This window comes from Diadema antillarum, unplaced genomic scaffold (genome assembly GCF_040938485.1).
Source record: "Diadema antillarum isolate AM-2024a unplaced genomic scaffold, OU_Dant_1.0 scf00000139, whole genome shotgun sequence".
Lineage (NCBI taxonomy): Eukaryota > Metazoa > Echinodermata > Echinoidea > Diadematoida > Diadematidae > Diadema > Diadema antillarum.
The window spans coordinates 2,150,752-2,176,595 of NW_027271028.1; the positions used below are offsets into that span (position 1 = coordinate 2,150,752).

The 25,844-nt window shown below is 37.5% G+C and overlaps 1 protein-coding gene across 1 annotated transcript; it reads right to left on the minus strand.

Moving 5' to 3' along the window:
• Positions 1–2,164: 2,164 nt before the first annotated feature.
• On the minus strand, positions 2,165–18,144 carry LOC139721169 (uncharacterized). Its single transcript, XM_071632497.1, has 4 exons — positions 17,372–18,144; positions 6,261–6,451; positions 3,677–3,805; positions 2,165–2,569 (listed from the first exon to the last, which is right to left on the minus strand). The coding sequence occupies exons 1-4, from the start codon at positions 17,751–17,753 to the stop codon at positions 2,228–2,230; spliced, it is 1,044 nt and encodes a 347-aa protein (XP_071488598.1). The 5' UTR covers positions 17,754–18,144; the 3' UTR covers positions 2,165–2,227.
• Positions 18,145–25,844: the final 7,700 nt, after the last annotated feature.

A 25,844-nucleotide genomic window follows, 5' to 3' on the forward strand; every position in this document is an offset into this window, starting at 1 on the left:
GAACCAATCGAACTGTCACAACATGAGAAAATGTATAACTAATAATCAACAATATATTGAGACAGGCAAGTAATCATAAAAAATAGAAAATGATGATTACATAGCAGGAGTTAGAGGGGAGCATTTGCCGGTCCTTTGAATGTGCACTTGTGCAGTGTGATCTTCGCTTAGTCTTTTTCTAGTCTTTAAGCATTGTTTGAAGTTCCAGTCTTCTGGGATGCTTTCTGGCGAACAATTTCACCACCCTCTCGTTATCAACGTCAAAGTTGTAATGGATATGCATGAGTGCCAAAGCAGACAGCCTGTCTTGTGTCATGCTGGCCCTCAGATAGGTGTGCAGTCTGCGTAAGGCACTGGCGCTTCTCTCGCATTCGCAGCTGGTTGTGGGGATGGTGCAGCATATTTTTAGCAATGTAAAAACATTTGGAAACATGTCTGCATCACACTGTTTTATTGTTTCCGCTGCAGTAGACGGACGTTCATTGGGGGTTTTGTTTGGTACTTGTGCTTCCATCGGAACAACTCCTGCGGAAACACTTCCGCTGATGGCATAATGTGTGTGTAGGCGACAGAAATCGGGTTAAATCTACAGTTGAAATGATATAGTCTATGACCTTATCATTCCTTTACAACATTATTTCAGTTCACCTGTGTACAACACGTGTATATGCGCCCGATTGCAGACAGCAGGTGGCATGGTGACCGTTGCAACTACTTACATTATTACCACCTCCGAAGGAAATGCACCGGTCCGACTATACAGCCAGCCATCATCGAAAAATGAGATGGAATGTGGAATGTACTTGGTCGTTTTTGCTCCCAAACTTAACAGTTATGTTGTCAATAAGGCTGCTACGTATCTAGATAATGTCTCACATACAACTGTATCTGGATATTGCGTTGAAAATTATATTTGGCGAGAAACAAAAGCTTGAAATCACAGGAATTCACACTGCTGACAACGGCAGACAGTGAAGGTCAACGGCTCAAATTTTCGTTGGTAGTCTCGTCACGTGATAGTTCTGTATGGATTGTACACGTTCCCTATGACAGCAATTGTGAATGGGTAGTCTAGCTTTACTGCAAATTTGCGTCAGGACTGCTCAACCAATGGACAAGATTCTTATGTCACAAAAATGGGCAGAACCTCTACTTTCTGAAACCGTGCGCCCCAAGTTTGTGCGATCTTCCGTTCTCAAGATATCCCGTCTGGAAGAATTGCAAGACGGCAAAATATGCTCAAATTCGTCAAATTTGGACTGTTCGCCATAGACAATTCTACTCATAAGGTACTTTTCTGATCTAATTTGCGTCACTGCTACAAATGTTACAATAAAGATATATACACATAAATAATCCCTAAAGTGTCCACTTTCAGAATCCGGGCGCCCCAAGTTTGCTTCTTAAACAGTTTAAAAGTTATGGCAGATTTTGTGGAAAATGCGTCGATTTTTGACCCGTTTTACGTGATAGCGTTCGCGCGGAAGCCCGGCTTCGCAGATGACCGAAAGTTTTCAATATGTAATAGCTCGCACAAATTGATACATAACATTTGTGTTTGTGTGCATGGGGACGATCCGATGGTTCATACAACAAAAGGGTTTCGTACAATTATTTTTAACATTGTTAAACGTACTCTTCCACATTTACGTAGCATATAATGTGTCTTTGTATTTATTTGGATTGTTATCTTGAGAATTGCTAAAAACCGTTATTATGAAAAAGTGGACCTTTCAGAATTTGGGGGGGGGGGGTGCGTACGCACCCGACGCACCCCCCCCCCCCCCCCCCCTGGCTACGGGCCTGGAACTAAGACATACGAGTGTAAAAAGGTCAGTTTTCTCTTTAGCCCGGAACAAGAGCTTAGTACGGGATTTATTGGCGAGTGTAAAAAGCTGAAAAAAATTGGTACGGGATTAACGATAGTCCTGGGTCAGAGAAAGTACGGGGTTAAGAAACACAAGTGTAAAAAGGGCTCTAGTAGATGTTTAGGGCCTACATACATGGATGATTTCCTTTTGTAAGTGGACCTACCGCTTTTGTGGACATCAGCTGTGGATAGGCAGATGACCTTTTATCGAGAATGTCGATATTTGATGAATGAGCCAATATCCGAAGCTTTTGACAAGTGATAGCTTAGGGTCAGTATGATATTGGTCTAACTCGTTTAGATTTCTGTTACGCTAAACTTTACACTGCCTTTACATGCCTCGGGTTTACCGTTGTCTCACGTACCTTCATGGCTTTTGGCCCACTGTTGAAACACATCCGGTATCGGCTTGGGTATGGGAAGCATTTCAGTAGGTAACCTGGGTTGGGTAATGTCTACCACATCCCACGTGGCGTTCACACGGTTAAATACGGCCGGTAAGAGAGCTCGCATCTCTTCAAACGTCGCTTCCACCAGGTGAAATTCGAAAGATGTGCTGAGGGGTATTGATAGAAGGGTGTTGTCTCTGGCACGTGCAGTGATGACGTGATAGTCGGTGTAATGATGATGCAGCATTACAATTCCATCTTTTGAAATCTTTCCCGTGTCAGTATTGTCAGCATCTAAACGGCGGAGGCGCTGATGAAGTATTTTTTTTTTACCGAGACAGATAAAGTTGGAGAAACCCACGGTAGTGAACGGTTGACAACTGGAGATTATGCACAACACCTCAAATTCTCTTCAAACTTTCGTTATTTAATGCCAACATTTTCTCTTCGAGATTTCGATGCTACTCTAAGGTACTGTTTACCATTGGTAGCAGTTATCACTGAGGGGAAGACAAGATGATGGTAACTCAACATGATCACTGCCACAAAACATAATCACCACCATTGACCAAACTTTCTTAGAGTGAACAACGAAACTTTATTCCTCCCCTCGAGCGCCAAACATGGTTCCAAGTCTCGAATCTTCCTCTGCTCCATGTGGGCTGAACAGGTTATACACGTACTTACTTTACATAAATGCATATTCATGACATAGTGATTAAAAGTTCGAATTATCACATTCGATGCATATGTGTAGGTCAGTTGTATCACAAAACATCCTGCCATAATACAAACTTCGCAATAAAGCCTAAAATGAAGGAGATATCATTGTTTTTCTCAATATACCATAATTATACTGTAGACGCTTTATTCTAGAAATAATGGTGTTATATCTAGTGCTCGCACTTTGCATATCAAACATTGATTATACTGATTTAAGTTTTTACATTGGGTGTTTCTATCCCTAGCTAACATTTTAGAACTATTTTAGGTCATTAAAGCTGGGTTTTTGTTTCATCTTCATTATAATTATATTGTAAATACTGCCTTTAAAATTACGACCATCTAGGTTCACGCTATGGGCAGTGCGATAAGTTACTCTGCACATCTAACATTATTGCTATCGCACAGCTCACAGCTTGACGCTCAGCTCACAGCTTGACGCTCATCCACCATGACGGCGACATGCCTAGTTCGATAAAAGCCACTAATATCCCAAACGCTATGCTGCTGAAATTGCCATAACTTTCTTATGTTATTTCTAATTTGAATGGAACTCTGACAATTCTGTTGGTCTGATTTTTTTTTCTGTCTAACGAAGTCGACTAAAACTGAGTTGCATTCCGCATGAAGGACTTTGGGGGACTCGGTTGATTCAACCACTGGTCACAAGTAGGTTGGTGCCTCATTCTCTCACCTGTGGCATGTCATACTTGAGCAGCGCGAAAAGTGGAAGGTCATCAGCTATCATGGTCGAGTAGGTAGCCATGCCCATCGCTTCTGGAAACCGGACCTCGGTACCCTGTTCGTCGATCCCAACCAATACCTTGGTTGTATGAAATGAAAAGCTCACATTATTAATATGTGTGTGTATGCGTGTGTGCGTGTGTGTGTGTGTGTGTGTGTGTGTGTGTGTGTATACGCGCGCGTTCAGGGAGGGGAGTAATTTAATATCAAAATCAAGGTAAGGCTATCGAGCTAAAGCGTAGGTTTGGGTGTGATTTAGTTTACCGTGACATTGTGACATTGGAGGCAAATCTTCACCCTCTGCTTAGGACACTGGGGAAGCATTTTAAAGATGTTTGAAGTTTGGAGCAGTGATGTTTTCACAAAAAAAAAAAGTTTCAGAAGGAGATAGCTTTCGAGCGATCGATCGTCAAAATCCTTACCTGCTTGTCCTACAATTTTTTTTGCATATTTTTATTATTTCTATTATAATATTACTCAGAGAACTTAGCCGTTTTGTTATGAATTCTTTAGGCCTGCACTCATAGACATCCAAAACAATTAGCAATAGACAGGTAACACTTAATAGAGGAACTCACTATCAAAGTCAATATGCATGGACTTATGTCATCAGACAGTCTCACATTCTTCACATGTTTAAGAGTCCCTCGTCCTTATTTTGAAAACAGAAATGAAATGATTTCGTTAAGATCCTTATATGGAAAATTGTTTTAGATTACGGTACTCTGAACACTACCTTCGAAGACACACGGCACATAAACTTTGGGACAGATACTCTAAACCTTAATTTTCTCTATTCATAGATCGTTTCCACTTGTTTCTGCCATTCTTTGTGGCTGTTTGTTTATTTGTTTACTTTTTTGTTTGTTTGTTTGCTTGATTGTTTGTTTGTCTTTGATGGGAAGGAAGTAATACCCAGAAATCCACTATGTAGGTCATAGTCTAAAGTGTAGGTCATATCTAAAGTCGTCAGCGTCTATCACGCACAGCCATAACCCTTAGCTGAACATCACCGTCAACACCACCATGTTCTTTCATTTCATTTTATTTCATTTCATTTCATTTCTTTCCACTTTCATACTTGGTTTACAAACTTTGCATTAAAAACAAACAGACAGAAAAAAAATACATGGTGTCAAATATGATAGTGGCGGAATCATGAGAAGCACAAAGTAGGCTTATTGAAAATGATCCCTTAAGAAATATTGTGATGTAGATATATGTAATCATGTATAATCATTGGTTTGTAACTGAATTGAAACAAACATGAATGCAAAATACGATAAGATTTGCAACTTGAATCAATAAAAAAAACCCGGATATGTGTAGATATGAAAGTAGAGAAGAAAAGAAGAAAACTCCATATCTAACTATTCGTCAACTTGTGACTTAATTGCATCAAAAAGATGTTGTTTATATAATCTTTTAAATTGTCTTACGGTCTTACTGATCCTGAAAACTATATTCAAATTATTCCATAAAATAGTACCTTTGTAAAATACTGATGACTGCGTACAAGATGTGCGATTTAATGGGGAATGAATACTCTGAACAGTTCTGGTATCATAATCATGAATTGAACTATTGAGGGTAAATTTAATAATCAGAGAATACATCAGGGAGAAAACTATTATTAAGTTTAAACATGAATATTGCAGACTCTAATGAAATTAAATCTTGAATGGGTAATATTTGAGTTTCTAACAACAGAGGTAAACTTCTTCTTCATCTTCTCCTTTCCATTTTCTCACTTCTTTTTCAAGCTCTCCGCTATAACCACCACTGCTATTATAGTTGAATTCGAGTTGTAGGTCGAGCTGCATATTAGCGTTACAGTCGAACATTTAGCATTAAAATACAAAATGTAAATTAACCTCATGCTTATGGTGCATACGGGAACACTATTATTTTGTGTATGTGTGTGTTTTGTTTAATACTGATATGTTCTAAAAGTTCTAATCCGTCCTAGATATTTCTCCCTCAATAACTAAAATTTTCACCCACTTCAAAAACGTTAGTAGGCACAATAGAAATCAAATTTAGGAAAAAACAATTAGTTCATCAGTACTTGAAAAATTGCGCCAATCCTTAATTGGGCAACGGCATGATCGCTTTGCCGTTTATTTTTAAAACTATTTTCATAGATTACAGCAATTTATTTACTTATTTATTGTTTTATCTCCTATTCTTGAACGTTTTAATTTTAAAGTATCAAGGTTGCACCTGTGTTTTGTGATTTTAGTTGTAATATTTCATGCATTTGATTATGTTATCATATGTAAAGTTGTGTTTTGTTTATTATCACTTATTCTGATAAACAAATAGTATGCGATATTAATATGTATTGTCACTGTGTACACTACCTCTATTTGACCTATTGGCAGTTGGCTGCCATGGTGGTTGTCTTTAATCCATCACGATAAATAAATGGATGAAAATAAATAAGTAGATAGCAATATGCTCTCAATCTTATAGGACTCCATGGTATGACGTCACGCATCAATACATTTTGCTCTCTAGTTATGCATTATTACCCTTTCTTTCCCTCTCTCGGGATGGTCCTGGACATCGACTGTTCGAATGGTGATGACGTCACCTGACGACTGGTTTGCCATTGGATCAGCAAAGCCGTACTGCGCATCAACGATGCGCACTTGTGCAGGACGAGGCTTAGCTTCAATTAAGGCTTTCGTTCCACGGTATATCTTGTCGTCCAGACGAGGATCTGGTGTAAAGGAAGACATAAAAATGATAATGATTGTAAAGAATGATGAGATATAGGCCTATATGTATGAGATAATGTGTCAATAAGTGCATTTTATCTTCTTCACAAGTATTTCCGATATTTTTCCGAAATTCGTGAATATAGTAGCTGTTGTTATATATCCAAGTGCCTCAAGGGAGCTAAATCGTTAGAACAAGCAGTCACAATGTAAAATAATAAACAAATGTAATACAATTGCTGACCTTCATTATTGCTATCTCTGTGTTGTTCCTTATTCCTTTACTCTAATAATACTGTGATTACCAAACTAAATCAACGTGCAAACGTTTAAACGCCCGAATCAAAATGTTTCATGTTGATAAATGTCCGGTCGGAGGCAGAGATATCTAAGTCATATTTAGGACCAACTAACTATGGGATGATACTAGATGTAAGACGATAATAATGTATAAGAGTTGATACACAAACTGTAGCCTCTGAAAACAAAATGCGACATTTAAGTGAAAAACAAAGAAAAATAATGTATGATAATGCATTCATGTCATTATCGCAACTATGCATGCAAGAAATTCTTCAAAACACTAACAGATAACCTCAGAAATCCAGTTTGGCAACCTCTTCTTCTTCAACATGAATAGCTCCACATATTGAGAATGAATTCTTCCACAAATTGCATTATGATTGGAAGATGAAAGCTTATCTCATGAAATTTGAATGGACTATATCTGATTTTTCTGTTTGATAATAAGAACTCGTAGTCCCCAGAAAGACTTAACCCCAGAAATACTAAAATAATATGGATAGGAAAGAATCGGAATTGTAGAACTAAATTCTTGGAAGATTGTAATTTTGATTGGATTTTTCAGGGTAGGTACTTTAGGAACCTCGGAGTAGAATTTTCAGTTACATTACATGAAATGGTTGAACAAAATTACCGTGAAAAAAAAGAAAGATGTTACAAGTATAATGACCTCCTGGTCTAAGCGATCACTACTGTTTTAGGAAGATTTACTGTAGTTAAGTCATTATTGATGTCAAAATTAAATCATTTGCTATTATCACTTCCCGAACCAAATTTTAAAACATTGCCAGATATAAATCGTTATTTTTATTCGTTTATATGGGAAAATAAGCCCGATAGAATAAATAGAAATCAAATGTGCCAATTATGTTGTCATGGTGGTATTAAAATGACTGATATTTTTATGCATGGCAAATCTCTTAAACTATCCTGGATCAAAAGTTTCTTTGTGATCAGCAGACTGAAAATTACACGTTCCATATGTTCCGTTCTTTCTTGCCCCAATCAGTATCATTTCATTTATATACGGGATCATTATACTATGAGAAAATTGCCAATGTAATGCTTAATGATTTGTTGAAAGAGGTACTTCTGGCTCTTTTAAAGTTTTTACAAATTAATACAAATGATAATTTGGCAAGCCAGCCTCTTTGGAATAATCCTTTGATTAAAATGAATAATAACACTGTATATTTTAAGTCTTGGTGTGAGAAAGGTGTACGTTTTATAAACGATATGTCAGATAATGACGGAAAATTTCTTTCATATTTTGAATTTCAAAGGAAGTTTGGCATACAAACTAACTTTCTTCAGCACTGTGGATTGTTTACTTCTATTCAATCATTTGCTGTCGAAGATGACAGAACCTTTTATTCCTCATGGTTTAAATGTGATATTAAAACACACAAAAAAAGGTTGTTCTGATATTTATCAAACGTTTTTAAAGATACACGTCAAAACATTGTAACAGTTTTGTAAGGTGGAGTAGCATGTTGGATTTTGTGATGAAACATGGTCTTTATACTGTTTCATTCCTTTTCAATCAACTATTGAATCATGAGGTGGTTCCAATTAAGATTCTGAATAGAATATCATATATAAAAGACGCTCTTTTAAAATGTGGTTTTGTAACAGATAAGAAGTGTACGTTTTGTAATGATAGTGAGGAAACCATAATGCATATATTTTGTTTTTGTCCTTATTCAAACAATACATGTATATGGAATAAGTTTGAGCGATGGTTACTCCTAAAGATAGATTAACAAATTGTATTTACAAACCAACATAAGCTATTCGGACTTTATGGTTTCAACAACAGTGCATTAAATTGTATGATGATTGTTATAAGAAGAGATTTTTTTTCAGCGAAATAAAAAAAAAAACCGTTCCGTCATTCGAACATATAATACTTGAGATAAAATTTTATTTTGAGATGAAAAAAATGTATAAGTCAAATGAATTGTAGAGAACAGAATTTTGTGAAAAGATGGTCTTTATTTATGAAGTGTTTTTGAACATTTAATCAAAATCATATAATACCAAAAGTATTTTTAGGGTTGTTTCTGCCAATTAAATAAAGAATGATATAAATCATATGTTGTAAAAAGTTAAAGAAATATTGTTATTATATGTATAAGTGCAGTAGGCCACTCTCTGTCGATGATTGAATTATTATTTAATTCTTATTCTGTTTTGTATAAAAAATTATTTGTAAATGTCACTTTCTGAATATGTGCATAAAAAAACACCCTGTGGAAGGGGAAAAAAAAAGAACTCGTAGTCTGGCTTTGCGAACCCTTGGACAGAGTTTGAGCTGAAGAACCCCCTTTCGAAATTTGAGGGATGATAGGGTATATCTCACTTTTTTTGCATGTTACCGAAAATGAAAGATCTCATTCCTCATAGCTTTTTTACAGAATTTTTGAATTTTGAATCTTACTCACGTCTCTTTGGGCACATATTTACCAATGTGAGCGCCTTATTGCAAGTCGTCGCTTTCCAAAAGGGTTTGCAATCTTCAGACAGAAGTCGTCGTAGATGGCGCTATGACAGGTTTTATTTAATGTGAAGTTGACAAGAACGGGCACCAATATGATGTTTCGAACGTTGAATCTAATCCATTATGAAAATAATCGTTGGTGCATTTTTAGAATCCAGATGAGGGAAACTCCTTTTCAGGATAGATATTTGAATTTATTGCAGTTGTTTTATCGCCATTTTCGACGGCCTCATTCCACTGAAAGGAAAATAAGATAAACCCGTATTACTTCGAAAGGTTTATTTAAAGGACAAGTTTACCTCCATAGACATGTAGGTATGACATCCTACACTGTAGCAGTCTTCTCATCCAGCAGTTACTGCGCAGATACTTTAAAAATTCATAACTTTTGAACGGATTGCCCGATTTTCTCCAAACTTTCATTGATGTTTTACTAATATTGTTGCATTCACTTAATCCACATGTATATGAAGGTGGACTTGCTCTTTAAAGGTTCCACCAGACTCAAGGCATGATTACAAGTAAAGCGTAAATTCTTAAAGAGCAAACTCTAATCTTTAGAATGATGTATATGACTCAATACAAATGGACTTTCCCATCTAAATTATAAAAAGAAAGTACACACTCCGGACAAGTGTTTACTGAGAAAACAGGCCCTAAAGTTTCAAGTCTATTCAAGTGCCTAATCCCGCATTAAACCGTACTCTGTGTGGTGAATTGGACAAGGAACATAACAATCACAGTGAGGAGGTTTTCAGTTTAAACGGAAATTGTCCATTAGCATAAATTCATTAGCACATTCTATTCATGACTAATTTCAACTTTCATTGCAAAAGCAACATCACTTCCAATGTTACTCGAATTGAAAGTGAAGACTGTGTAAAGGGTCTTCAAGAAATGAAGAGGGGCCGGTATAAAACCTAACTAATCACGATATTCCACAAAATGAACTGTTCTATAGATTATCTGCTAAAGAAAATCTCATTCATTAAAATTTCCCAACTTCACCATACTGCAGAAGAACTGCTCTTTTGCTATGAGATGTCAGTTTAAACGGAAATTGTCCACACTCTATTTATTAGCGCATTCTATTATGACTAATTCCAACTTTCATTGCAAAAGCAACATCATGTCCAATGTTACTAGAATTGAAAGTAAAGACTGTGTAAAAGGTTTTTAAGATATGAAAAGGGGCCTGTAAGGCTGAATGAAACCTAACTTATCACGATATACCCCGAAAAGAAGTGTTCTATAGATTATTTGCTAAAGAAAATCTTATTCATCAAAATTTCCCATCTTCACCATACTGTAGAAGAAATGCTCTTTTGCTCCTTGATAAAATTATATATATATATATATGTATATATATATATATATATATATATATATTGTAAAAACATACCCTGTTTGTTTGTTCATTTCCATCTGAGAAGATGGCTGGATAGCCCATATTCAGCTACGTTTAGCTGGTCTTCCATGGGGTCCAGTTGGATGTGAGTTGGGACCACTTCACCGGGTTAAACACCCTGCTCTTTGCGATAAATGAATGAAGCGGGATCTTTAACGTGCATGAGTTTTTACTCTCTCACACACGGGACCTCCATTTTATGTCCTATCCGAGGGACAGAGTGTTTGGCTCTTGCTAGAGGGGACGGTATGATTACAAACAACATTGCTCAGTCCAGACTCGAAATGAATGATTCTATGCAGTGATCCAACATTTTGTTGAGCCCTGATAGGACTTGACGCAAGCCTCCACAAACCACATGTAAGATAACAAGAGTCACTGAGAAGAGACAAATATATACAAAAGGGCGGTAGATGAACGAGTTGAACTTGTACATGCAGTTTGCATTGCCAATGTGAACACGGCTAGAAATGTGGCGTTATATGCTGTGGACAAGAGAAAACTATGCAAATGGCGCTGTCACACCCACAAAACAAACAAGAAGGCACACCGCGAAACCAAAAGCTATTATACATAATGCCAGATATGAAACAATGCCCACTCAACTGACTCATGAGACTGTGTGTTTAATCGTGCCAATCTAGATTCATATTACCACTATCATTGTATTGTCTATATCTATGTCATGACTAGTACAGCGATAATTGTATGGAAACATACGAAAAGAGTTGCAAAGACTTGAGTGTACATTTCATATTGTAGATTCCATCAAATACACGATAGTACTCAAAACGTGAAACCATGTGATGTTTAATCGTTACGAAAGGGAGGCATCAAAGGAAAGTGGCGTTGTTTTTATTGTACAATGAATAAGCAAAATGCTATTATCTTGTAGGATTCTTTTATGCTTATTTGCTAATGACCTTTCATGACGTTCAGTTCAGTTCAGTTCAGTTCAATTTTTATTTCTGCATTTCAAAATCAATACAAATCAACAAATCAACAAAATACTTACATAGTCATTTACACAGCTAATATTCGTAACGTTTGGATCTTACATACATTTTCTTTTTTTCAAGAACGAATATCATATATGAAAGGAAGCAATAGGAAATGATAAAAATGAAATGCAGGGGACCATCATCATAAGCTAAGCTTGACGAGGAAGATGGCCCCAGGTAAAGAGATACATAAAGAAAATCTTGCCACTCGCTGAGTGGGGGTAATTGTGCAAAGGGCATAATAAAGAGATACATAAAGAAAATCTTGCCACTCACTGAGTGGGAAGTAATTGTGCGAAGGACGTGCGGTGCAGTGCGGTGTGCATTGTGTTGGGATGAATCTTGGTTTGTACGTTGAGTGTTATTTTGTGTATCAGTGTGATGAGGTGAATGTTACTTCAGTTATGGCCGTGAACTCATTGTTTAGGGTGTTTGTTGACCAGGTGGTATGAATATTTATGTGTCAGAAGTATACTGGATTATGAGGGTGTTTTTTAGTTCTCGTTTGAAAATGTTCAACGACGTACATTGTTTTAAATTAGAGGGTAAAGAATTCAAAATATCTGGTCCATTATGTTTTAATGATTTTTGAGCTAAAATGATTCTGGGGTTTTCGAGATGGTAATCGGACGACTGACGTGTTGGATATGAATGAACGGTGGAATTTGGAGTGAAGAAGCCATCAAAAATTTTTGGAAGACAATTAAATGTATATTTATACATAAAAACAGCAGTTTGAAAGGTGTGAAGATCCTCAATTTTCAATGTTTTTAGTTGACGAAATAGGGGATTGGATGGGGATAAGTAACGGGAATTGGTAATCAAACGTACAGCACGTTTTTGGAGGGTAAGAATTGGATTAATTTTAGTTGAGCCACAGTTTCCCCAAACGATATTGCAGTATGTGATATGTGGTAAGATCAAAGCATTGTATAGAATAGTCAGGGAATTTTGAGAAATGAAGTTTTTCAGTCGATATAAAATTCCTACAGTTCTTGAGACACACGTGCGGATATTATGAATGTGATCGTTCCAAGTTCAACTCGAGTCAATTGTGATTCCTAAAAATTTAGTAGATCTTACCTCAGTTAAGGATAATCCATCAATATTAACATTATAACCGCTGTTAATGTTCTGTGAAGCAGTAGGTTTGAAACGTATAAAATTTGTTTTAGAGACATTAAGGGATAATTTATTACATATGAACCATTGGGAGACTTTGTCTATTTCCGTGTTCAGAGTATTAAACAGTGTTTCGAGGTTCTCATGGGAGTAAAAAATATTAGTATCATCCGCAAAAAAGTATAAATTTAAGAGTTTTTGATGTATTTATTATATCATTGATATATACAAGGAACAATAGGGGGCCAAGAATTGATCCCTGGGGAACACCACATACAATATTAGAATTCGGAGATTTAGATGACTTAAATAGTACATATTGCTTTCTGTTGGATAAATAATCAATAATCCAAGAAAGTGCTAAACCACGAATACCATATCTTTTTAATTTGTAAATTAATATATCATGATCTATGGTATCAAAAGCCTTTGATAAATTCATGAAAATTCCTATAAAGTGTTTTTTATTTGCAAAAGATTCAGTAATCTTATCTAACAATTGAATTATAGCTAAATCGGTGGAATGGCCCTTTCTAAATCCAAACTGATTAGGTATAAGTAGGTCATTTACATGAAGAAAAATGTACAGGCGTTTATGAATAATTTTTTCCAGAATTTTAGAAATACTAGGTAATAACGATATTGGTCTATAATTTGTTAAAAGAGAAGGGTCGTCTTTTCTTTTGAAAATTGGAACTACTTTCGCAATTTTTAATGAGTTTGGGCATATTCCAGAAGACAGTGAAAGATTGAAAATGTAAGATAAAGGTGTGGTCATTTTGTTTGATGATTTTCTTCAGTATATAAACACTTATTTCATCATGGCCACTAGATCTACTTGGCTTTAATCTGTTAACAATCTCCAGTATTTCTTCCTCATCTGTTGGGGTAAAGAAAAGGGATTTGTCGCAGTTTGGTGGAAGAAATTCAGTAAAGTTTGAATGAACATGTTTGTTTTTTTATTTTTGAAGCTAATTGGGGGCCAATATTTACGAAGTATGAGTTAAAAGCATCAGATATTTCATCAGGGTTTGTGAGTTCTTTGTTGTCATTATAAAAAACGGACGATGTTTCCTTATTATTTTTACCTGTTATTTCATATATAGTTTCCCATAAGCCATTTACGTTATCCTTTTGATTATCAAACTTATCAGAATAATACATTTTACGAGAAATACGAATCAAATTACTGAGTATATTTCTATACTTTTTGTAATCTGTAAAATGTTTTGTATTGTGGGTAGTAATCGCCAATTTATACAATTTATTACGGGTTTTTATTGAATTGATGATTCCCTTTGTAATCCAGGGATGTTTGTTCTTTCTACGTGTTTTTTCTTAACTAAAGGAATGTTTTTTCGATAATAATATAAAAGTTTATCTAGGAAAATATCATAAGCTTTATCGGCGTTATTTTGAAGATACACTTCTTGCCATTCTTCCTTCACTAAGCCAAGATTAAGTAATTCAATATTCTCGTCTGATTCTTTTCTGTACATTATTGGCCTGGGTTTTGAAATACTTTTGACGTTTTCAGAATAACGAAGAATAATGAATATCGGTAAATGATCAGATATATCATAATATAAGATACCATTAATGAATTTATTTACAGAAAAATTATTAGAAAAAATATAGGTTTTCCCGGTCAATTTCATACTTTTGTCATTCAAGTTCCTATTCCGAGCATTCGATTTCACGCATTCCACGCTCGCAGCACTGAATCAGCAATCAAATTCAAAATCCGGTCATTCGAATTCACTATCCGAGCATTCAAATTCACTATCGGAGCATTCAAATTCACTATCGGAGCATTCAAATTCACTATCGGAACATTCAAATTCACTATCGGAGCATTCAAATTTAAGAGAGGAGCACGCATTTCATCAATGAGCAGTCAAATTCATGTCAAGCTGGCGACGGAATCTCGTCGGTCATTCAAATTCGTGAATAGGCAACCATGTTCCAAATAACTGCATTTAATTTAAATGAAGTCCTGAATTTAGTTAGTTTGGGGTCGTGTATGCATGTGTTTCTCATTTGGCTTTGAATATATTGGGATTTATGATGATTATTTATTTTGCAGTAGAGGTCCACCTGTTCATTGACAATTTTGAACTCGCGTTTAGCATAGGAATATACACGCACATGTCCCTCGGATTGGACATAAAATGGAGGTCCCATGTGTAAGAGAGTCACAACTCATGCACGTAAAAGATCCCACTTCATTTATTCATCGCAAAGAGCAGAACATCAAACTCGACCCCATATTATGGAAGACCAGCATTTGCAGCTGAATATGGGTTATCCAGCCATCTTCTTCGATGAAAAATGAAACAAACAAACAAAAATTAGGCACTGTATAGGCCTACAGACGAGCATAATACGGAGGGTTGGTTGACACTTTCGAGGAAAAAAAACAATTTCGACTCTATTGAAACTGATACTTTTTATACGTGTTGTTTGTTGTGTATTGCTGTCTTATTGATTTACTTTTGCGGGACTATGGGAGACCATTGTGTGTCAGTTTGTCTTTAAATTGATGAATTGTGATTATCATGATTATGTGGTTGGTGTTGGGGCGTTGTCAGCATGCAGTATCACCAAGAAATATGATTACTAGTCGTTGTATTGTTTGGATGCACTGCTGATTGGACATTGCAATTTGAAACTTATTGAGATGGAAAACAAAGAATACATGAACAGAGAACAATGTAGAACCTGTAAACAATAATAATTACACTATATGCAAGCCTTTATTGGTTGTGTTGGCCCTTTTCTCTTTCTTAAAAGTCTACTCCATTTTCCTCGTTAAATTGATTGCACGAAGTAGGAACTTGATCGCCTAAAAATGAATTTGAACGCTCCAAACAAGCTCTTTGGGACTATCACGTGACTATCGCATGAATTTGAATGCACGAGTAGGAAAGTTGGTGCTCGCATTTTGAAATTGAATGCCCAATCGTGAATTTGATTTCACGAAAACGAAATAGAATGCCCATAAATGAAATTGATCGCTCGGATTCTGAATTTGAATGCCCGAATATTATCGCGTGCGTGCGCTGCGTGAATTTGAATGCACATTAATGAATTTGAGTGACAAAAGTATGAAATTGACCGGGAAAACCTATATTATCCAACAAGGTTTTAGATGTTTGGGATATTCTTGTTGGGTTGACGTGAGTAAGCCCCAATCGTAATTATCATTATCAATTCAGTAATGTACAGCCATGAAAAAAAAAATCATGGTCGCAGTATACTCGGACTGGACGAGAACGTACGATATTCTGATCACTATACAGGCATCGTATCCAATGGAAAGACCAAGAAATGGATTGCGCTCTCACTATTAAAGGAGGTGACTCCATGGCGACTTCAGCGACGTCTCCAAATAAGATGATAATTTATTCATTCAGAATTAGCGCAGACGTCGCCGCAACATCTTCGACACGTCTCCGAGACGTCTCCGAGGTCACCAATGGGTCTTTGCGAAGTCGTAGAGACAATTTGGAGACCTTGCGAATAAAATAAATCTCCGCAACTTGGCCGTGTGACCAGCTGGAGAGTGGAAAGAGCCTCCGAAAAAAAAATCGAACAGGTTCGATTCTCTCACGACTTCCCTGAGACTCGGCTACATTCAAGATGTTGCGGGGACGTTGTTGCGGAGATGTCGCGAAGACGTCTCCGCGACGAGGGATCCTCGAGTCTCCAACAGGTCGCCAAGTACTCTCCAGCTCCACGAGACACACACTTTATTTACGTCAATGAAGGACAATCAGTCAGTGCAGTTGTAATGATAATAATTCCACGCATGAATCAATCAATTTGAATATAGGCCTATATGTTTTAGGTTATGCGGACAGACTGTACTGACATCCATTTTGTTCACAGACTATGGTGAATTAGAAAGATGTGGGTTCATAAAAGTTTTCTTATACATTGTATCGATTTGTTTGACTCGTTCTTTTAGAAAAAAACTACAAAGACTATTTAGTTCCTGGTTTCATCTAGATATTGCAAACACTTATCAGTCTCTTCAATGAGTAACAAAACTATCACTGCAATTTTGTATACTACTGAAGTACGACGATTCATTAGCGTATTATTTGTACGTCATTATCGTAATTGGATTTATGACATTTGCAATGAGAATATCATTAAACCGATGATTACAAGAAAAATTCACTGCAACTGATTAACAAATTGCCCTACATCGACGTAAATGGCTACTACTGAATTTTCATGGTTAAAAAAACAAAAACAAAAACAAAAACAAAAAAAAAAAAAAAACAACTCACCTCTAAATTTAGTGCTGATTTAATGTAGGGTAATTAATCAGTTGCAATAAAAATAACTCGACGGAAGAGTATTTCATGAATTTGAAGAAGAAAAAATGTCATTATGATAACCATCAACATAGATAACAGAAATTTGCGAAGCTGTCATTCTTGAATGAATTGATTGCACATTATGAAATACATTAAATATTAGACATATACATGATGTAACCAATGATGTTCTGTTTATTGTTGCATTGATTTTTATAATAATATTTCCCCGATAGCAGTGTTTAAGGATAAAAACTCACCCAGAGGTAATTTTTCGTAGAGTTGATTGGCATGGATAGGAAGCTCGTAGGTGTTCTTGCCCATCGTGACGTGCACTCTCTCCACATCTAAGACGAAGCACAAGAGGAGTAGTTCGCCGCTCTGAAAAGCTACTGGGGAATTCTTTCTTGTGAAGTCTTTTGCCAGACGTATGGAGACGGGTAGAGTGCTCGTGCTGACGACACGGGCCAGGGTGGACGTTCGATCCTCAACTCTCAGCTTCTTGAAGTTAAGACAAACAGAGCCAGGTCCGGTGGTTGGAGTCGCGGCTCCTGCAGGCTGCGGCTCCTGCATAGCTTGAGGTCGCAGCTGAGGCGTTTTGTTCTTCTTTAATGTCCCCACATGTCGACTTAGCATATGCATGATGATATGAGGTGTTTTCACTCCAGGAAATTGCTTTCATCGTTATTGATACGTCAGTGAAACCGTTTTAGATGTCCACCATTGAACCGACAGACTACGACACCGTATTGAAGCCTGTCATATGATAACGGCATTTCTCTCCACTTTACTTCCGCCTGTGTGAAACCGTGCCTTGTTATACTGCAGACAGTCAGTGCTGCCCAGTCCACAAATACATTTATTTGAATGCAGCTCACACAATGACCCATTCAAGTCTACTAGCATACACACACTAATTCAAATTAACCCGTTGAGGACGAGTCCCGAGGATACTTGGGCAGTTGTCTATGGAAAATGCGTGCGTGCGATATGCACATTGACATTCAACAACAACATGCGCACAAGTCCAAGCTATATCGTATAGGCCTGTATACGCAAGTTTACTGGTACATAACGATGTGAAAAAAGAAAAACAACAAGACAGCAAACCTTGTGCTTCGAGCGAGAGTACTGTACAAGATGATTATCGCCATTCCAAAATAATAATGATAATAATATCGTCGTGTCGTTTGTCACAAATAATTATCTCTTATGTTTGCCTCCAAGGCTTACTTAAAGTTGTCACCACATCCGCATTTTTGCTATCTGCGTAATTATTCATATTTTCGTTACCATCGTAATAATTTATATCTTACTTTCCAAGGTAATGTAGAAGTCTTTAGAGTCATTTCAGGTCGTACGTGTCAAAGTTGATTTGCTAGACTTGCTTATGTCTAAGATTCACTTCTAATTATTTGATGTCTACTTGTGCCGTTCATATAAAATTTTCCTAAAACTGTTCCCAATCCTCTACAATTTGCGCTGAACACACCTTTGTCTTGGAGACTCGCACAATATTGCACGTCTGTTGAGACATAAATTGTCGCCCCCAGCTCGAGGCGACAATTAATGACGGAGTTGGCGACATGAATTGTCACCTCGTCACAAATTGTCGTCTATGTTTTTCTGATTGTGGCCGTGCCAGTCATTCATGGGCAACGTTATGTGATCGCCACCGCTGCATTCATCACTTATTCAGTCATAATAATGCGCCAGCTTTCTCCACGACTGTGCAACATGCTACTGTGCAACAATGTCATAAACACGGACATTGTTCAATGCATGAAACACACGTGTGCATACGTACGCATACGTACACATATACAAGTACGCTAAGGCACAACAGAAAAATTGTGTTAGGGAGATATCTTCGTCGCGACGATATGAGACAAAAGATCGTCGCCAATCGTCCCCGACGATCCAAATTTTGGGCCTCATGTGCTCATTACTGCGCTCTTTTTGGCTCATTATAAATATCAACAAAAGATGGTTCCGACGAGTCGGAACAAAGTCGTCTCTTTTCGTCGCGACTAATCAATTAAGGAGGTCTTTTGTCGATCGGCGAAGCGTTTCAGTGATTGTTCAAACGTCGCACATCGTCCCCGACGACTGCGTATTCAACTTGACTAACCGTTTTGTAAAGGTTTTGGTGATGGTTTCTTGTCGCTCATCGTCCCGACGATTGACCATTGAATTTAAATCACCGTTCCGTGGCGAGTTAATTAATCCATAATTGTTCAAACGTCGCACTTATCGTCCCGACGATTGTCCATTCAACTTGAATCACTGGTCAGAGACGCGTTTAGTAATTGTTAAAGCGTCGCGCATCGTCCCTAGGCTTGCCCATTGAACTTAAATCACCGTTTGGTATGAGTTTGAAACGTCGCACATCGTCCCGACGATTGCTCATTCAATAATAGAAATTGCTCGATGCTGAGGTGTTTATTTTTTCTAACATCGCGAGTGGTCCCGACGATTGCCCATTGAATTGAAATTGTCGTTCAATGATTGCCACCAGGGTAATTCATCTTCTATGAAGCCTTGCTCTCATGTTTGCCATACTTGTCTGTAAACAATACAAAAACATTGTAACGAGATCCGATGGCTGTCAGACTCCCGAAATTCTTGAATGAATCATGAAAAAAAAAAGTGATGAACGTACATTATTATCTTTCCACAAGTCCAGAGCTTGAAAGAAAACATCCGGCATTTATTTTATCATCGTACGGAGTTAAATATCATTGTTATTCATTTCCAAACGTCAAAGCAAATTTCCGACACTTATATTAACATCTTTCAGAGCTGAATGTTATTGCTATTTACTTTCGAACGCATAAGCAAATATCCGGCATTTATCATCGTACGGAGTTGTATATCATTAGTAGTCATTTCCGAACGTCAAAGCAAACATGCGATATTTATTTAATCACCGTACGGAGTCGAATATTACTGTTATTCATTTCCGAACGCAAAATCAAATTTCTGACATTAATTTTAGCACCGTACGGAGCTGAATCTTACCGTTATTCAAATCCAAAAGTATAAGCATCCTTGGTATAAGCAAACATCCGACATTTATTTTAGTACTGTACGGAGTCGAATATTACCGTTATTCATTTCCAAAAATAAAAACATCTGACATTCATTTTAGCATCTTATACGGAGTCGACTGTTACCGCTGTCCATTTCCAAAAGTAAAGGCAAACATCCGACTTTTTTTGGTGGCCCGACGTGCGTTTTTGGTGGCCCCGGTCCACCGAGCCGCCGTTAGTGTCGAGCCCTGGTGTATACCTCACTAACCTCAGCTTGTTGGGGAAACTTATACTGCCATACGAGGGGAGATGCTTTCATCTCTTCTAGAGAGCTTCCCTATGAGCGAATGAAAATCTTTGTTTGGCATTTTCATTTCTATACCCCATAATCATTCGTTGTTTCCAAACATTTTCATGATGTCGGTATTTCAATATCATGATATTTTTCTTAATGTATTCCATTTTCATTCCTTGACCAAAGTCAGTAAGTCCGCCACAAGTACGGTAATCGCTACGTTTCGCGCAGTGCAATATGTGCCGAAGTGCGAAACACGTGGTTATCAAGTTCAATGAAACGCGCCGTCCATGCGTGCTTCTTGTTTGGTTTCTAGTAGCTCCGTGGTTACGGCAAAGAAAATAAACGGAGGAGGCACTCCGTATAGTGTTTTTCGTTTACAGTGAACAGTTTACATTCGATACAAATAAATTAATACTAAGTATATAGTCACGTCTTTTACTGTATGATGATCGCCAAGTCGGGAAGAAGTATCTAGAGGAACTTCTCAGTTGATATGTCCGTGATGTTCATTCTAATTTTCACACGCAGTGGTACGCAGATTTATGAGTGTGAGATCGAAAGAAGTTTCAATATGTTGCCATGATATTATGTAGGCCTACTGTTGTGTAATTGGGTAGGTATAGCTCTTACACTATAAACTGCAGCTTGTTGCAGCGGCATCTAGGAAAGCGATATTTTCTTCGGCATTCGGGACCTTTTTTATATTATCATTATTTTTTTTTGACACGTGATTCGATTGTAAGTATGAAGCGACGAATAACCCCTTTGTTTTGTTTTAGTGTTAACATTAATGTGTAATACACCAATACTGTTCGACGTGTGTTTTTTTTTTTACTGTTAAAGAAGCCAAGATAAGGCGACATTTTAATAGAATTATGCCGTTCGGTCGGTTTACAGACTGCTTATAACCTGAAATACAGTCAAACCTGTCTATAGCGGCCACCCAAGGGAAACGAAAAAAGTGGCCATTATAGACAGGAGGCCGCTATAGACAGGTAATCCAACTTCATGTGCATTGCCTATACATGTAAATATATCATCGTTGAATACATCGATAAGTATTTTATGTACATAATGTACTATGCGTAAGTATACACACGTGTATTTCATGCATTGGACAATACCGGTGTTTATGAAATTGTTGCACAGTAGCATGTGTACAGTCGTGAAGAAAGCTTTACACTAGTTCATTATTATGACTGAATAAGTGATGAATGCAGCGGTGGCGATCACTGAACGTTGCCCATGAATGTCTGGCACGGCCACAAATCAGAAAAACACGCTGAATTACCGGCTCTGTGGCTGCTATAGACAGGTCAAAATCTACCGCGGGAAACTAAATTTGTGGCCGCTGGCCGCGTTAGACAGGTGGCCGCTATACACAGGGTCTTTAACAGGGCTTTTCCCTGGGGGGATTTTTCAGTGGCCGCTATAGACAGGTGACCGCTAAGGCAGGTTTAGTTACAGTGCGCGCATTTTTTTTTTGTCACCTGTTTTCGCAGAAATTTACACTAGAAAGGTTGTCAGTTTTTTTCTTCTGCCGTTATTTTCTCTGATATGATTTGTCGTGGCCATTAAGTTAATTTCAACCTAAAAGATACGTGTCACGTAGGTCCATTGGTTGCCAGCACGCATTTATCTGACTTGTTGTGCGGTTAAGTCTGTTTTTGTTTTTGTTGTTGTTGTTGTTTTTATCATTCATGGGAGGGGGCAAACAGTGAGAAATGAGGGAGAGGTGAAATCAGAACAAGGAAACATCTGTTTATTTAGCTGTCACTTATGCCAGCAGTAGTAATTGTCATCACCATTGCTATTCAGATCAGTTTTAGTCACATCCTATAACATTCAATACACGACTATCATCATCATGACATGAGAGAGAGAGAGAGAGAGAGAGAGAGAGAGGAAAAAAAAACCGCCACCCGTTCAAGGGCGTATACAAAGCAAACGAATCGCAAAGTATAGATCAACCAGGGGGGGGGGGGGGGGGTTCATCAACGAGTTCGTCGGAGGTTTTCACCGACAAATTTGCTATCAGCCAATCAGACGCAAGGATTTCAGTAGCTTTTAACAGTTGTCAGTGTAAATCACTGACAAAAAGTTTCATGAAACGGTCCCCAGGAAGGTGGATTCCTGGTACAATATTCCGTATGGCATACCAGCAATACAAACAGACACGTTACTGCAAAATAAATGATAGAACACAGCAAGCGAGCAGGCTAGAATCAAACCTTCTTTTGTAGGAAAGTCCAACAAAAGTCTTACAACATACCTGTAATAGGGGGTTCACACGTACACAAATTAGCATGTTACAGAACTCAATATTGTTACCCTTTAGCAAACTCCAGTCTTTTGCACATGTGGACACACACACACACACACACACACACACACACACACACACAACAGAAAATTAGTGCGAACCAGTAGCGCGATGCATAACCTCAGAAATCTTGCTGATATTTCTGAATGAGCGCGGTATTTGCCCCGACGGTCGGGTTTAGAAACTTGATTGAGTTCTTTTATTCCCATCATTAACAACAGTGTGCTCTCCACACCACTGTGAGGCACAAGAACAATAGTTTCATCGATTGGCAATTAGCGGATTATTTTCTGTACGTGTGAACGGTTGCAAAAAAAACAAAACCTCAAGTTTCCGAGGGTGGCTGGAGCGTCTGAACCAAAAAGTGTACAATCCTCGCGTGTACGCTCTTTTGTCTGAGAAGTTGGAAAAAAAAACCTCGAGTATTGGAGCATGTTCAGTAACGCGCTATTTTGCACATGTGAATGCGGGTATTGATATATCAGACTCAGCATGGGGGGGGGGGGGGGCTGATGAAATCTAGCATTAAAAGAATGAACTACACTGACATACTAAAAATGATAAAACTGGACATGAAGTTCATGACCTCTGTCCGAGTGCCTCTGACACGGGAAGTACTATGCATGTATCTACAAGCTACATTAAAGTAAAGCATAATGATAATCATAAACGCTGCGATTCGAAGTGTTCTTCTGTTTTGCTTTCAGCAATAACCAAAACTGTATTTTTACGCTCGATTCACAGTGGTGCACTAAATAAATCGAGCGTATAATATCAATACTTACTCTTTAAGAAGCAGGCCTGTGATTTCTCTATTTAGTCTGTTGAAGTATCTCATTGATATGATTTTTTTTTTCAGTCAATTGTGCTCCCCTGACTAAGCTATCAAGAGTATAGCTTTTGTGTTCGGAAACTGGATTCACGCAAAGCATACATTCACCATGTATAGTACAATGCTCCAATATTGATGAAAGCGGTTTCGTGTGTGATACGTATTCCTCTTTCGGGTGAGTGTGCTGTGAAATCCGGTCATTTTGTTTTATTTTCACCTACATCTCCTTATTTTGTAACTGTGGATGAGACTTTATTTCATTTTCTAAATCATGCAGGATGAGCCATACGTTTATTTTTCGGCATAAATAGATAATTCGCCTTTTTGAATGACGAACCTTACGTGTAATTTTTGGATTAACAGATTTGTTACAGCTGCACTGGGATGTCTTCTAAATTATATTTTGAGGCCCCTGAGATCAAGATGATCATGCGTAGGCATATATAACTCTCTACACTTTAATGTACATGAAGTTGTTCAATTAAGAAAAATTAACATAATTTACTCTTGCTTACAATCCAGCACATTACAACGCATCGCACAGTAACCTGCCAATGCCCAATAATCTTGGTAACAGCTCGTTATTCCGAAGGTTCGTTATTCACAAGACTCTTTAGTCCGAAGATTCGTTTTTCCGAAGCTTCGTTATTCCGAATTTCATTTTCGAATTAACGAATCTCCGGAATAACGAACCGTCGGAATAACGCCACAATGTTCGGATTAACGAACCCTTTTTCATTTTCGGATTAACGAACCTCGGTATAGGAAATTATTTGTGTGTTTCAGATTAATGACCCTTCGGAATAGCGAACCTAGGAATAACGAACAGCACCAATAATCTTATAAAGAGAAAGGATGCCCGATACATTAAAAATATTGAGGTATAATTAAGATACAGCATTATGTACATAACAGCAACAACAACAACAAAATTAGGATTGAGTAAGCAGACAAGTTTTCAACAATGATTTGAACATATCAACACTTTCAGCTATACGAATATAGAGAGGGAGTTTATTCCAAAGGGGTGGGGAAATACAGAAAAGGTCCAGGCGTATATCACCATAGCGGGTATGTGCGGGACCACGTGATAATTGGAGAGAAGAGAGAGAACAGGCTGAAGTGGAGGAGCGGAAGGGAGGTAGGATTAGTCCATAATATTTATCTTGTAAACAATAAGGATGATTTTAAAGGTGATACGTTGATGTATGGGGAGCCAGTGGAGGGATTGGATAACTGGAGTAATTTGGTCAGATGTTTTTGTCAGGGTTACAAGCCTTGCAGCTGTATTTTGAATTTTGAATTTGGTGCAATACTCGAAGCAGGGAGACCAACAAGAAGGGAATTGCAGTAGTCCAGATGAGAAGTAACAAATGCGTGAATTAGACGTTCGGTGGAAGACTGCTCCGATAACTTACGGATATTAATAATTTATTTTTACAAATACCCCTGAAGCAGCAGAACGACATGAGTTCTTAATGTGTGTGTTATTTTATTTGTTCGTTTTTTTTTAAAGTTCAGATGCTTATCTACCATAACTCCTAGATCTCTGACGGACTGGGAGATAAATTTTTGTGAGAAAACTAGCCCGCCTGACAATTCTGATTTAACAGAATTCAATTTCAAATGATTATCGCGAGACCATCGCTTAATATCATCAACACAACTATGAAGTTTGCAGAGCTCTTCGACGTTGGGTATTTGGTAGTATGATTATGTAAATTTGAGTATCGTAAGATATCTTCACGATCTTTCACAAATATTTCTTAAATGATCAATATTGGATGCCGGCGTTCTACAGCTGATCTAAATTACAGCGAATTATGTGTCCTGTCAATTGGAAACCTTCACAATACCGCAATTTAACGGTCAAACGCAATAGAAATGCCACAACCTAAGGATTTGAATCCTCGTTCATCATTATGGTTTCTATTAATGAAAAAGAAGGGACAGAACGAAATGAGATTGAGACTTTTATGTTAGTGAAATTGATCACTCTCAGCTGCATATATTTTGAAGGAAAATTAATGATTCGGACATGTGTTAAAAGCATCGTCGACAGCGCGATGCTACTCCATTTGGCATGTTTGGTAAAGCCTATTATATCCCCTACTCCATTCCCCCTTTCTTTATGAATTTTGGGGATCACATAATAGGGTACGCGCTCTTTTGAAATGAGTCAAGTCTTAGTTAGGCATATAATCTTACCTTTACAGTGATCAGTGATCACACTAAAGAACCCAATTCC

Coding starts and splice junctions, on each gene's coding strand:
- LOC139721169 (XM_071632497.1), bottom strand. CDS start 17,753: ATGCATATGCTAAGTCGACATGTGGGGACATTAAAGAAGAACAAAACG. Junction 6,452..17,371: donor CTACGAAAAATTACCTCTGG/GTGAGTTTTTAT, acceptor CCTTTACACCAG/ATCCTCGTCTGGACGACAAG. Junction 3,806..6,260: donor CCGAGAGAGGGAAAGAAAGG/GTAATAATGCAT, acceptor CATACAACCAAG/GTATTGGTTGGGATCGACGA.